At 42.3% G+C, this 14,928-nt stretch overlaps 1 protein-coding gene and 1 long non-coding RNA gene across 2 annotated transcripts in view; one reads left to right on the top strand and one right to left on the bottom strand.

The window, feature by feature from the left end:
- Positions 1-852: 852 nt before the first annotated feature.
- Positions 853-14,928, top strand: part of igf2r (insulin-like growth factor 2 receptor) — a 29,148-nt gene continuing 15,072 nt past the window's right edge. Inside the window, exons 1-21 of the mRNA XM_061753789.1 lie at positions 853-1,204; positions 2,469-2,608; positions 5,640-5,758; positions 7,441-7,539; positions 7,654-7,786; positions 8,014-8,125; positions 8,380-8,488; positions 8,565-8,724; positions 9,409-9,601; positions 10,026-10,129; positions 10,214-10,378; positions 10,583-10,729; positions 10,864-11,019; positions 11,186-11,323; positions 11,408-11,558; positions 12,677-12,845; positions 12,923-13,038; positions 13,496-13,655; positions 13,717-13,893; positions 13,994-14,089; positions 14,353-14,454. Of these exons, the coding sequence (XP_061609773.1) occupies positions 942-1,204; positions 2,469-2,608; positions 5,640-5,758; positions 7,441-7,539; positions 7,654-7,786; positions 8,014-8,125; positions 8,380-8,488; positions 8,565-8,724; positions 9,409-9,601; positions 10,026-10,129; positions 10,214-10,378; positions 10,583-10,729; positions 10,864-11,019; positions 11,186-11,323; positions 11,408-11,558; positions 12,677-12,845; positions 12,923-13,038; positions 13,496-13,655; positions 13,717-13,893; positions 13,994-14,089; positions 14,353-14,454 (3,009 nt within the window). The 5' untranslated portion in view covers positions 853-941. The remainder of the gene's footprint in view (positions 1,205-2,468; positions 2,609-5,639; positions 5,759-7,440; positions 7,540-7,653; positions 7,787-8,013; positions 8,126-8,379; positions 8,489-8,564; positions 8,725-9,408; positions 9,602-10,025; positions 10,130-10,213; positions 10,379-10,582; positions 10,730-10,863; positions 11,020-11,185; positions 11,324-11,407; positions 11,559-12,676; positions 12,846-12,922; positions 13,039-13,495; positions 13,656-13,716; positions 13,894-13,993; positions 14,090-14,352; positions 14,455-14,928) is intronic.
- LOC133468209 (uncharacterized) lies at positions 1,054-2,486 on the bottom strand. Its single transcript, XR_009785431.1, has 3 exons — positions 2,376-2,486; positions 2,120-2,229; positions 1,054-1,216 (listed from the first exon to the last, which is right to left on the bottom strand). It is a non-coding gene; the product is annotated as an uncharacterized LOC133468209 (long non-coding RNA).

The following is a 14,928-nucleotide window of genomic DNA, read 5'->3' as shown; positions in this document are numbered from 1 at the left end:
TTGCTGGAATAGCGTTGGGAGTCCTGCTGCAGACACAAACAAAAAAAAGACAAAAAGTTAAATGTACACAGCAGAAGATCAATTGAATTCCCCATGAGGGATTATAATTAGCACAAATAAATTAAAATGCACTTATGCATTTTTTTTTTTTTACTAACACTATAAGCACCATTTGTTCGATGTATTCCATTCTACGGCCTCCTTGCAGTTTTGGGTCTCAAGCTTATATTTTAACTTGTGACACTGAAAGGGTAGACGTGTGCAAACACGTCACAGTGATTCACTGGAGGGGAAAAAAAGAAATTCGGTCACGTTGGGGCAGCTGAGTCAGTTGGGACAGTTTTCCTCCAACAGGGGGCGCTATAAAACAAGGCCCGTTCTAGGCACGCAAATTGGAGAGATTAGCTACACAATTTTTTTGGAAAAGGAAGCGAATTTTCGCTATAATAGGTTCAAAGTTGCACTCATTTGAGCCACCCATCATTTTATGGAACTTAAAAGTATCCTTCACATTATATATTTTTTTAAAGATCATTTTCTTTATGTACTTGTCAGTTCATACTGACAGTTAAAAAAATACAAAAAGGGATTTTATTTTTTTAATCGCAAACTCTCCCTGTTAAGGTCCACTTGAACACAATTTAAAAAATGTGCATTTATTTTTGACGTCAGGGAGCAAAGGCGCAAATATGTTGCCTACTGTATACAATTGTACTTGCTAAAAGACAGTGATCAAGCTAGCCGGGTGGTTAATTTATTTAAAATGTTAATTTACATGTTTTGATAAAAAAAAAAATTCCCCACGTTATCTGTTGACAAATGTTTCCCCCCTTTCCAATACTACAGTATGTGTTGGCTTCACAAGTGGCTGTGCACGAATGTCCCAGGTTCCGTGAAGGCCGCGCGCCCGAGCAACACGCCAGTCATGTGACGTTGCGATCATGTGGTGCATTCACTTCCTTCCGAGCGATTCTCTTCTTCTCGTCGCGCGCTGGTCATGTCGTCCTGCTGAACCGTCAGCCTGCTCAAGCATGATTTTACCGAAGCACGGCCGGCGTGGTTCGCCTCTCGGGCGGCTGCTTTGCTTGGTGGCTTGTGCGGGATGTTTGCTGTTCCGCTCCGGAGCGACGGCGACGGCGACGACGACGACGGCGGCGGTGGTGAAGGAGAAAGAGGCAAGTCTGTGGTACCAAGACCTCTGCAGGTACAAACACACCTCCATCGCAAACAAACACCACCACGTAGGCTTTATTCAAATGAAATACAAATAATAATAATTATTATAATAATATAAACTTGCATAATCATACACTGATCATGTGATCACGCTACCGCCTCCTGACATTCAAACTAGGACTGGTAAACATGAGTCAGCCATTGCTTTCCTCGTCTTGTCAACTTTTTTAAAATGTTTATTTTTATATTTTTTTTCATTATTATTTTTGACGATATATATATATTTTTTTAATCACGGTAGGAGTGTCTTGAGGAGCTTGGAGAGCTCTTTTTGGGATTTGGGGTTAGCTTGAGCTGGCTGTGCTCAAGCTAACGGCTAACCGCTCAACAACACTCCACTGTACTTGCCCGACTGTTATCATCTCCGACCAGCACCAACGAACACTTAGCTGGCAAAATGAGCAAATATTGACACAGCAGCGAGCTGGCACGCAATTATATCCTCCTCGATGACAAACATAGTACGTTTGAGCCATATTAAGTCCATACAAATAAGAAATGATGCAACATTTTGCCCATTACACTTATTTGAATGTTATGCTTTTTTTTTTTTTTTTTTAATAATTTTTTTTTTTTTACAAACACCCCTCAATTTACAACAGTTCCCAGGTCTAAATAAACATATTGTGCATATCATGCTCAAAATACGCCAAGGATCAAGAAAGATGGACATATTTTTACTGCATACCACTCGCCATGGTGAAATTGGTTCGTTTTAGGGGCAGAGCAGCTTTAATTATAGTTTAACAACACTTTAACAACAATACACCTGAAACCAATTGCTTTACACAAAGTCAAACTCAAAACAAAGCATGATGACTAGAAAAACTAACAAAGAAATAAATGTTGTTCTCTAAAATATCAGAGAAAGAGCTCTCTTTACCTTGAAATGTAATGTTCGCCCCCCCCTCGTTGCACAGGCGACATGCCGGGATGCGGCAATGTTCATGTCGCGAGTCGCGATCACGCCGTACATGACGTCACTCGCGTTTGCTGCATGATGAGATTGAATGTAAACAAACAAGTACAGTTCTCTGGCAGCCGGGAGTTTGTCCGTTGGTGCGTAACACTTAAAAAGAAGGAATGGTTCAAAGCTCCCATCCCATTTAGTCGTCTCTGTCGGTTCACTTTATGCAAACCTTTTGTGTTGACGTGTGCCACGTTCTTCTTAACTGCGCAGGAACGTGTCTTGAGATTCTTCTTGAACTTATTCCTTTTTTTTTTTTCCATAGCTACAAATGGGAGGCCATCGACCTGGATAATAAAATAAGCTACACGCTCAAGCTGTGTGATTCGTCCCCGTCCACTCCCTGCGGCGAAAACACCGCTGTCTGCGCCCGCAACCTGACCGGCGATATTTACCAATCCGTCGGTGAGTCCGTCGTGTCCTTGTGTCTCGTCTTGTGCTTGACGATTGATTTATCAATTCATTCGAGTTAATTTGTCTGGAGGATTGTTGTTAATTTTTTTGAAAACTTTTTTTTTTGTCAAGTGGCTTCTGTAGTTCAAAGCGTATCTTCGCTGACGTGCACCGCTGACACTGTTCGCAACACGGCTGCGAACAGAGTGAAGCTAATTTACAAAAGCACAGTCAACGTTGCCAAGTCAGCGACTTTTCTGACTATTAAAAAAAAGAAAAAAGTGACTAGTGACTTTAATTCCTTAATAGGAAACAGACAACATGAGTGGAATTATTTTCACATTACAAAAGCAGGGATTTTATACTCCTGTGAGAGAGTTTGGGGGCGGTGGTTAATTGATTTCAAATGTTCATTTTTATGAAGGATTGTGTTTATATACGTTTTGACCGAAGGGACATTATTCCAAGTTATTTTCACCCTACCTCTAAAGAAAAACATATTTCTGTGGAAGTTGATCAAAGTTATGTTGAGTTAAAAAAAAAAAAAAAAGTTTCAAAGGTTGTTTGGTATCAGGGGAAATAAAGCAAGGCCCAGAAGGGGAAAAAAACAAACTTGACTTGAATCCAGTCATTTTCATTTGTTTTTTCTATAAGCAAAGCGGGGATTTGTATGTGTGTAAAAAAAAAGCATCTAAAGAAAAGGCCGAGACTTTATTTTCTGGCCTTATCCCCCAGCCTAAGTTGCTCCTAAACGAGGGCAGCGTCGACTTCCAGCAAACATTTATGAACTGTCCCATGACAGCCACACGGCTAAAGATGTTTTACAGCTTTTTCGGTCGCCCTGCAGGATGACAAGAGACACAACGGGCTCGTATTGTACAGGATTTTGCCCAACAGTCATTTGCCCTTCTTTGTGTTTCATAGTTCTGCATTGTAGTTTTCCGTAGTTCGACTTTCTTCGATCCGAATGAGTTGATGGTTAATACTTCTCTTGTTACCTTCGTTTTTCAGGAACTGCAATCATTTTAGTGAGTCATTCTGACCCGGGCCATGTATAAGTTTTTAAAAGCGTCAAACAAAAAAAACCCCAAATCATTGTCACCCCAACTTCCAAATATATATATATATAATATATTTTCGTTGTACAGTATTCCCTGTTCATCGTTGGCATCACAGTTTTTTTTTTGTGGAACGCATTTACTGTATGTCTGTTGCGGAAAACCCTGTTATACTGTGGAAATCTATGGTTTATGGTGTTTCTTTTTTTTTTATGGGTTTTACAGTCCATGTGCTTCGAGTAAATGCCCTCACTTGGGGGGAAAGGAGAGCCACAGTCGCAATGCACTTTTCAGCCGTCCATTAATCGAATAGTAAAAACGCATGAGTACAATCACACGGGAGCTGGTGTCGGCCACAGCTCACAGCCAGACACTCGCGAATACTCACTGACGTCACACGCCATGCCACCAGGCCCCGCCTCTTAAAGGCACATATCTGACATACACATGATACAATAACTTCAGTATTTTCTATAAAAAAAAATGTAATGCTTGCATTCATTTGTGTTCAAATGCAGCACATATAATGTGTTTAAAATCTAGAATTGATTTATTTTTAGAATTTTTTTTTTATATGGTCTCGCTACCGTGGAATTTCACCATTTGACTCGTGACGTAACATGACGTGATATGCCAATAAAGCAGCACAGCGGAGCAAAGCTGGTGTGTGTTGATCACTGTAATAGTTATGCTACTCACCAGCAAGTAGTTACGACACTGTAATGATTTAGGAGCACGGTGGGAACATATCAGTAACATTTACCTTTGCCCTGTTAGCTTCGCGCGCCATCGCTAATGTCATTGCGCTAACTGAGCACTCCCAGGGTCTCAGTAAAAGATTAATGATATTTATAATATCAGTAACTTCTCGTGTAATGTTGGCTCGACTTTTGAAAACAATTGTTATGTACCAAAACTAATGTTCTCCTCCGGTTTTCCTGACGTATGTCCACTATACACAATAATAAACTTCCAGTGTGGGTCAAAAGTGAGCACAATTGTCTTGCTCTTGAATGGATTTGTGTGTACTTACCAGCAAAGTCTAATTTGTTGACATTTCGATTGTCCCAATGCCTGGAAATAGTTTATTAACAATATCAATGAGTTCTCTGATAGTTTCTATCATGTTGACTGTGCAAAGACAGAGCACATATGTACACAACAGAAATGGATTTTTGCTTTTTTTTTTATTTTTATCTGGGGTTATTGGGTCACCGCATCGTGTAACGTTCCTTTTATGACTCATTTCCTTTCATAAGAGCAAAACAAAGGCTTCAATCGCAACGTTCGGAGAGGATGAGACTAGAATCGTCATGTTGCACGGGTTGCTCGGTGCTGCCAAAGTCCGAACGCGCCAGTCTGTCACTAACTTGCGCTGACGCGGTAGTAAAGTCATAATTACAGTCAATAAAATGATAATCAATAAATAAAATGTCCATTTGATTCTGATTCTGATGACGCTGCTGGATGTTGAAGGCGCTGTGAGTGTGGGTGCACTTGCAAAACTTTTCCCACTGCAGTTTATTTATGTCGAGGGCAGAACATGGCAGCAGCGACAAAAATGTTTTTCTTTAAACGGCACGGGCTCAGCTAGGGTGAAAGGGTGAATGTTGTTTTTCAAGACGGCTCTGAAAAATGAAGGAACAGCCATTTTCCCTGAAATAAGGGGAGGGGACATTTTTGAATGCGCTGGCACAACCTGCTGGCGTGGAGCGTCGTTTCGTGCAGGTGTCGAACCTTTAGTCGAATAACTTGAATAATTCAATTACAAATAACGTAGACGCAAAAATCTTCGCTCTGAAGCTTCGCAGTGATCATTTTCCCACACGATCTAATGTTACGTAGAAATAAATTGGCGCAATGGTGCCCAGCCAGGAAAAAGTATGGGATCATTTTGCCCTTTAAAAAAAAAAAAAAAGATGACGTGCAACGTGTGCGTGCAGCGTGACCCACTTCCACACATCGTATCTCTTCTCGCCGTGTAGGTGAGCTGTCCCTGCGGAGGCTGTCCGGAACCGTCCTGGATTACAACAGCACCGTTAAATGTGCGGGAAATGACAACTACATCCAGACGACCGTCGGCTTCCAGTGTGGCAAAACCATGGTGAGACCCGAGAAGCATTCGCCGACAGCCAAACAGTTAACGACGCTGTGTCAGTCAGAAGGCGCCTTGCGGCGGGCCAGCAGGCCATCTTTCAGGTCCGACGTCGGGGAGCTCTGATGTCACGTACGCACGTTCACACAGATGCGCGCCAACATCTTGAAGTGCTATTCAATGACACAAAAAGTGAATATCAGCGCTCAAAATTGCAATATTTCTGCATGAAAATGCTTTGGTTGACCACAAAAAGTCATATTTAGGCCCCAAATATCTATATATTGTTATCATTTTCAATGGAAACCCTATTTGGTCACAAAGAGGCAACTTAACATTAGACAATGAAAGTGTGATTTGCCTCATAAAATGGTTGTTTTTTGCATTAAAAAAAAATCATGTGAATATAACAGTGCTATTCAAACACATTTGGTAACAAAAAGACCAAATGTAACCCCAAAATATTTTTTTACCCCTCATAATTGAATATTTTGCCATTTATAGAAACCTTTATTTGGTTAAAAAAAAAAATACAATTTTAACCACAAAATGAGAATCTTATCATCTTTTTTGCCTTTAAAATGTATTTGTTTGCAATCAAAACAGTTTTTGATCACAAAAAGCTTATGATAAAAAAATAGATTGTTCTTTTCCTCAAAATTGAATATTTTGCCTTAACAGTACAACACTATTTGGTCATAAAAGTCTGGACAGGACAACAAAAACAAAATAAATTCCTCAATATGAAATATTTTCCCAATTTACAGTAAGTCAAAGAGTAGATAACCTCAATGCATCAATTGTTGATCTTCAAGGGTGCTCCAACTTGTTTGAACTCTTAACATGGCCTTGGCCACAATAAGAGGAAACGGATGCAACAATAGCGAGCAAGTGTCGCAGGTTTTTTGCTGGCGATCGTGGGAGTCTGCGGTTCGGCGGCATCCGTCACTTCCTGCCACTTTCTGCTCCTGCAGAACAAACCTGCCTCGCGTTGTCTCGTGGGCCAAGCCGAGAAACGGTCGGGGACTGGAAAGTCACGCTTGCAGAAGATGATGTTCTGTCACGGTTCCTTTTTAAAAAAAAAAAAAAAAAAAAAAAAGCACAAGACTGACAAATGTAATAAAGCTGTAACGAGAAGCGGCTGACTTGGAAGGAAAAAAAAAATATATAAAAAGAAAGTAATGTCCCGATGAGGAAAACGTGACATGAGCCTAATGCATAATCCATTGACCAGCTGTTGGTGAGCTAAACTGTTAACTGTCTTTGCGCGATTTATAGTGAGGTCGAACTTAGATGTCATAGTTGTTGTGTCTCTTATCTTTTGGACAAAAACGAAATCCCTGACTCCATTGGGATCGCCATCCGTGACACTTGCCTCACGAGATGTCTTCTGCTGCATTCCGCACCGTAGCTTACTGATGGGTTGCCAACTTGCCAGGTTTGCATGCCCTAAACCAAAAAAAACGGGACTTTCTTTCAAAAACGAATGTCACACTATCTTGAAACTGCAAACGTAAAATGGCAAGACTTGTCAAGTCGCAATTAATCGGATGCCGGGCGGATTCTGTGGCTTTCTTTGCTGCCGACGTATTTCAGGCTCATGCGTCCTTCAAATTTTGGCTCGCAAGAGCAAGCTTAAAGTTCGATTCATGCAGTATGTCCCCTTTAACTGTTGTGTTTGCGGCCTGCAGGGTACGCCGGAGTTTGTGGCCGTGTCCCAGTGCGTGCATTACTTTGAGTGGAGGACCTACGTGGCCTGCAGCAGCGACAAGTTCAAACCGCACAAAGAGGTTACGCCGCTTTTGACAGACAAGAAGATCAATGAACGATTAGACGCAGTCGGTAACCTAACTGCCGCGCGTTTGTTTGTGCGTGTTGTTGTTTGTGTGTTTGTTTTTGCGCAGGTGCCCTGCTTCGCCTTTGACTCCGACAGTAAGAAGCACGACCTCAGCCCGCTGATCAAAGTCAGCGACGGCTACCTGGTGGACGATGGCGACGACGACGTCGACTTCTACGTCAACATTTGCCGCAGTCTCAGTCAGTCGCCCTCAATGCGCTGGAATGGCGTTGTGTTTAGAACAATAGCAGCGTGGACAACTTTCTGACAACTGCTCCACATCGCCTTCTTCCAGCCACATTCCACAATTCTTAGTTAAAGCCTAAAAACAAAAAATGCATTTTCAACACACTGCTGTTATTCAGAACACAACTGTATCCTCGTGAGGTTTTATCATGCAAAGTCACACGTTTCTGCGCTCCATCAGGTGGCAGAGAAACGCGTTGTCCGGAAGGTTCTGCCGCCTGCCTGGTCACCAAGAACGTGGGCTACAACATGGGCTCTCCCGCCAAGCCCTTAGAGCTCCTATCCAACGACAGGTAGCCTCAACGAGTCTGGAGTTCCAAAGCCACACAATCTAAAACATCTGTCTGACAGGTTTGATTTAAAAAAAAAAAAAAAAAAAGTAAAATTTTCCACTCCAATCCTGTAGGGGGCAGTTATTTACAGTAGTTAAGTTATGAAGTTCCTCCTTATTTATTTATTTTGTAACTGTATTGTAGCATTGGTTTCTTGGTCAGTACTTTCAATGAGTCGTTCCCCGGTGTCCTCTGTTGCTCGCCGCCCTGCGAAGACTGAGGCTGCAGTACAGCGTGAGCGCCGACGTGACTCCTCCGGTCTTCTGTAACGGACACTCTCCCGCCGTCACCATCACCTTCATCTGTCCGTCGAGCAGACATTCGGTCGGTTACGCTCACGTGTATACGTGCCGTGTTCGATACCGCGTGTGTGACTCCATGTGTGTTCTTCCGGTCACAGAACAGCGCCCCCAAGATGACGGCGGAGGCCAACTGCCGCTACGAGGTGGAATGGGCGACGGAGTACGCCTGCCACAGGGATTATTTGGAGAGCCACACGTGCAAACTCACCAGCCAGCAGCATGACATCGCCGTCGACTTGACGGCGCTCACCTTGAGCTGTAAGTTGTCCAAACGGTGGCAACTCCTTGGAAAAACAAATGACAAGTTTTGCTTTTGATTTTATTTTTTGATTTATTATTCCCCCCCCCACCCCCCCCCTTCTGGGATCCTGATACCCCAAAAAGATTTGAAAGTTTTTTTCCACCCCCAAAATATTAACTTGCATCATCTTCCACAGAAATAATTGAAATAAATAAATAAAAAAATTTGAAACTGATAGCGTTAAAATAAGCTCTTACTTAACCGTAACGTCGCACGCCCTCCAGCTCTCACACCTTTTTTTTTTTTTCCTCTCACGTAGAGTTGTTGTTCGGGTGAGGCAAGGCGACCACAGCAAAATGTTTGCGGCTTGGAAGCACACATCTTGGGTCAACACTTCCCAACGTGACTCAACTCCGTCTCTCTGTGGGAATTAAAGTCACTCGTCACTTTTTTTGAAAAATCGCCGCGAGTAGTGTCGGACGAATTGTCGACACTGTGCCTCGCGCTTTTTTTAACGAGCGCTTCTTTGTTCGCAGCCATGTCGTTAGTGCAAGCAGTACACATGCAAGCAATACAAATGCTTTTTATTAATAATAATAAAACAAAAAATTTTAAAAAAGATGGCCTGATGAATAAACTCAAATCGATCGATTGTCCAGCCACGATGACCTTTGCAAATGTGTTTGTGTGTTTGTGTCTAGCCGCAGACCATCCCTACTATGCCCATTCCTCAAACAGCGACGGGACGGAAAGCTACATTTATTACCTGAACGTGTGCGGAAAAGTGCCCTCGGACGAATGCAGCAACCTGGGAGACTTTGTTTCTTCCTGCCAGGTGAAGAAGACGGACGACGTCAAGAAGGTGGCCGGGAGATACCAAAACCAGACGCTGCGGTAATTTGCGTTTTCTCTCTGTAATATATGTCAGAACGGGCCTCTTTTTGTGTGTGTGAACATAACATTTTGGCAACACACAGGTTATTCTTTATTATTCAGTTTTGCTATTTTTTTTGCCTTCTGCTCCTTCCACATAACTATTTCACACAATTCCAACTTCCAAATCTTCATTTCATTCAGGACATCCGGGCAACTGTTTTTCACATTCCCAAAAGTTCACATTTTCTGTGGAGAAAAAGAAAAATCCCATTGGAGACATTTTCCAAATTGAACTCATCCTATCATATTACACAACTTAATTAACTGATTCAAACCATTTCGACGGTCAATGATTTCAACAATTCAGTTACAGAAACTTGTATTTATTTTATTGGATTTTTTTTTGGGAGTTAATTTTGAATACGTCTTCCCTTTCTTTCAGTTATTCAGACGGCGATCTGACTCTTATCTACCCCGACGGCGCCCGGTGCTCCACGGGCTTCCAGAGGATGACCATCATCAACTTTGAGTGCAACAGGAATGCATGTGAGAAGCTTCAGTCCAGCGTCGATCTCCGGCGCCACCCGCTAATCCTTATTTGGGTTGTGGTGTTTTTTTTTTTTTGCTCAGCCAATGGCGGTGTGGGGGCGCCGGCGTTTGTCGGGGAGACGGACTGCACGTACTACTTTAACTGGCAGACCGCGTACGCCTGCGTCAAGGAGAAGGAGGATCTTCTGTGCCGGGTTACGGATGGCAGCAAGCATTATGACCTTTCGCCCCTCACGCGCTTACCTGGTGAGTGTGCATAAAGATAAATTCAATTTAGTGAACACTTGACCTGGTCATTTTGTATTCTTTTTTTTTTTTTTTTTTAACCCTTTGTGGAACCTATCCCCAGCTATCTACTAAAAACGTAGATACGACATTGTAACGATGTCGTAGCTATGTGGGTGTTACGGTTGGAAATCTAAAGTAAAATATCTTTTCCTTTCGTTCCAGGGTCAGAGTTGAACGGGAACTGGGAGGCAGTGGATGTCGAATCCCCGGAGTCGGACTTGAAGCGCTTCTACCTTAACGTTTGCCACAAAGTCGTCCAGGCAGGAGGTGCTGCCGGCTGCCCGGAGAACGCCGCCATTTGTGCCGTAGGTAAGAAGAGACTCCTAATTGTCAATCCGCCCACTATTGAACACACAGGAGCACCCAAAAGTTGTCATCGACCTCTTTTACATTCCATATATTGAAACCAAGCTTTATTCTTTGGTGCTGTTTTTGTGTTTCAGACAAAGAGCACAAGATGATCAACCTGGGCAGCTTCCTGTCTTCCCCACAGAAGACTGAAAAGGGAAATGACATCAGACTGGTGTACACTGACGGAGACTTTTGCAGCCACAAAACCACAAAGATTCAAACTATCCTGACGCTCAAGTGCAAACCAGGTGGGCTTAATGATCGTCATGCTAAATTATGAGTAAGGCTAGGTGATGCGGCTTTCAAATGCAAAGCAGAAAACTCAGATTTGTGATTTGAATCTGATGTTTCCGCTTTCACTTATCGAAAAATCAAATGACAAAGGAATTATTCAAAGTTTTGTCTCTCTTGCAGGAGATCTGGAGAGTGCCCCGGTCCTCCGCAGCGTCTCATCGGATCGCTGCGTGTACGAGCTGGAGTGGTACACCGCGGCCGCGTGCGTCCTCTCCAAGACGCAAGGGGACAACTGCAAGGTGGAGGACCTGCAGGCTGGTACGCCGCTGAAAATGCGTCCACGCCGCCAAGTCTCAGTTTGGATGAGCTGAAAGTAAGCGACTACATGTTTTCACTCGCCAGGCTTCTCTTTCGACTTGTCGCCGCTCACCAAGGCCGACGGCGGCTATTACAACTTGACCAACGACAATTACGACTACTACATCAACGTGTGCGGCCCGGTCAAAGCCGCCACCTGTCCTGAAAAGGCCGGTGCCTGCCAGGTCGAAAAAAGGTAAAGAAAACAAAATCTATTGAATGCAAATTCTCAAGTTATTGGGTCTTAATGAATTTGTACTTTTGTCCCAAGTGCACACTTTTCAAGAAGAATGTGCCGTACACTGATGTGTGCTTTCAAATTTAAGTGTGTCATGATTGAGGAAAAAAACTCAATCCCCTTGTATGGGATTCTACAGTCGTATAATATTGCAGGGTTTAAAATACCATTGTAGCATTCATGATAATGACTTTAAGTTTAAGAACGAAACAACAATATTTTATTTCAATATATTTAGGGAGGTTCCAAGGATTTATTTTTATTTATTTTTAATCTTTTTTTTTTTTGTCAACGTGCTAACTTTTTATGTGACTATAAATCTATTGCAGCAGTGGTTGAAACCACTTACACAAATAAAATCATTTTGTAGCATATCAGTGGTGAACACAAAAAGGATTTTTTTAGTTTTGTTTTTTTACCTCGTCTTTTTCGCTCCACCACATGAATTTAAACATGAAATTGTATGAAATCAAACTCAGCTATTGCTCTTCTGTTTGGCAATATATTTTTACCTCAGGATTATTTTGTGGCTTTGGGACCTTTAAAAATTAGGATAATTTAAAAATCTGGTTTTTATCTGATACTGATTATCGGAAAATTACATTATCACACCTGATTTCATATATTTTGATCGGATCGGCACCACCTGAAATATTTTATACCCCAATTATTATACTGACTACATTTCATAAATTTGTATTTTATTTATCACTAATTTAATTAGGATTAACTGAACATTTTGAATTAAGTAATTTAAAAAAATATATTTTTATTTTACAAATGCTTTTATTTTATTCATTAGCATACGTTCTTTATCCAGTTATTTATTTGAATAAATACATTTGAATACATTTTAATTAGTAATTTAAAAAGAATTGCAAAATTAATAATGCAAAAATGCTCAGTGGGCCAGAGTTAAAAAAAAAAACAAAAAAAAAAATATATATATATATATATTTATATATATATACACACACACATATACACACACACACACACATATATATACACGTGCCCGTGGGCCATACTTTGTCTACCCTTGTCTTCATGTGGATGTTTCTCTCTCGCCATTGCAGCAGTTGGAGTCTGGGGGAGGCAAACTCGCGGCTGTCTTACTACGACGGCCTGATCCAGTTGACGTACAACAACGGCTCGCAGTACAACAACGAGCAGCACACGCTGCGGTCCACCTTCATCTCCTTCCTCTGTGACCCTGAAGCCGGCGCTGGAAATCCCGAGTTTCAGGTCGGCCCGCTGTACCTTTTTGTTCTTGCCGAATGTTTTGACTAGCAGCTTCTCGAATGCTATTCTTTTGGGTGCAGGTGGAAGACAAATACACGTATAACTTCCACTGGTATACATCGTACGCATGTCCCGAAAGGCCTCACGAGTGTTTGGTGACTGATCCCAACACGCTGGACCAGTATGACCTGTCCAGGTACCGTCATTTGAATACAGTGAAGCCCTGCTATTTGCTTCGATTAGGGACACAGCCCTGACGCAAATATCGAAAATGCGCAACTATTAGATGCCCTCCTAAAAATATTCGGACTTCACTTGCCTGTAATAATAGTTTACACCCTAAACTGTCGTTTTCCATGAAAACATATAAAACAGTACATTACTGTTCAAAAAATTGGGGGTCTCTTAGAAATGCCCTTTTTTTTTTATTTAAAGAAAAGCACTTCATTTTTACCAAATTAACAGTGTCTAGACTTTATTTCTGATTAACTTAATTTTGTTGTCATTGGTGGGAAAAAGTGACGCCAAACATTTGAACATTAGACTATATGGCAAACTCTATCTTTGGATTTGCACTTTACATAGCTTACGTTGCGTTGCTCGCCGTTCGCAGTTTATTAGTTGTTCACTTCCGCTCTTCCTCTTGTCTGCAGCTTGTCTCGCACGCAGTCTGGCGTCAACTGGCAGGCCATGGACCTGTCCGACACCGCCAACCTGCGAAAGTACTACATCAACATATGTCGGCCCATCAACGCCGTTACGGGCTGCGAGCGCCACGCGTCCGTCTGCCAGATGAAGTACACGACCACGCAGGTACGCGTGTGCTTCATACTGAGAGTTGTATCACATGTTTTAAGCCAATGACATTTTCCAGGGCTTTCCAAAAGAAGAGGTATCCGTAAGTAACATGGGCGTCTCCAAGCGCGGACCCGTCATCGAGGGCCGCGACCGGCTGCTGCTGGAATTCACGGACGGCGACCCCTGCGAGTCCGACGGCCTGAAGCTGACGTACGCCACCCGGATCCACCTGGTGTGCACCAGGGGAACGCTGGTCAGTGGAAAGACTTTGAATGGGCGGGGCCTAGCGCAACATTCTCCGTGTCACTTTGTTGTTGTTGTTGTTGTTGTTGTCGGTCTTCGTCGGCGTGCAGTCAATGGGCCCGCGATTCCTCTTGTACCAGAACTGCACCGCCAACTTCATATGGGAGACCAGGGCCGCCTGCGCCATCACCACGACCAAGAATGACGTGAGCCGTTTGAGCGATTAGGTTGAGTTTATTAGTCAAGACGATTTGAATTCATATCTTTCTTTGCCTATTTTAGCTGATGTGCACTGCTTACACTAACAAAATTGAACAGAACAGAAAGGGAACAAACAAAAACATCATTGTAATTGACTTTTTCTATAATTGAAGGGGAGGAAAAAAAATCTATGAAAATGGGAAATCCGATTGTTGGGGTTTATTTTAAGGCCACAACCTGCAAAGTGACCAATGTGCTTCCATTTCAGAGCTGTGCTGTGATGGATCCGGACAGCGGCTTGGAGTTCAACCTGCAGCCGCTAGCCTCCGAGGCCGGATACAAGACCAAAGCCAATGGAAAGGACTTCCTGGTAAGACGCATCTTGGGATTTTTCCTGCGGTTATTTGGTTGTGTCACACTTTTGCAGAAGTCAATGTAAACATAGATAATAATACACAATTACATGTGTAAAGCATTTTATTAAGGATTAAGATTGCATTCAGAGCGCAAAGTACGAAGGTGTCTAAGATACTTGTGTATAAGTATAGTTAGAGATGAAATATCAAAACTATGTCAATTTATAAATAGGCACACACTTGATATTACGCACTGGACTTTGTCCTTCTTATTTCTAAATTTACACACACACACACACACACACACACACAATCTCCTTTTAAATATACACACTTTGCGGGGGGTGGGCAAACTTGTGCTCAAAGGCCACATTTGGTTTTTAAGTCAAATTTAAGTAATGTTTTTCTAATAAAACTGATCAAATGAGATAATTACAAAAATGAATGAAGTACATTTGAATGTAACCAACTTTAGGAGAAAAATGTGC

Source organism: Phyllopteryx taeniolatus, chromosome 18, assembly GCF_024500385.1.
Source record: "Phyllopteryx taeniolatus isolate TA_2022b chromosome 18, UOR_Ptae_1.2, whole genome shotgun sequence".
In the NCBI taxonomy this organism is placed as follows: domain Eukaryota; kingdom Metazoa; phylum Chordata; class Actinopteri; order Syngnathiformes; family Syngnathidae; genus Phyllopteryx; species Phyllopteryx taeniolatus.
The sequence above is the reverse complement of the archived record's forward strand: the minus strand, read 5'-3'. Positions and strand labels throughout refer to the sequence as shown.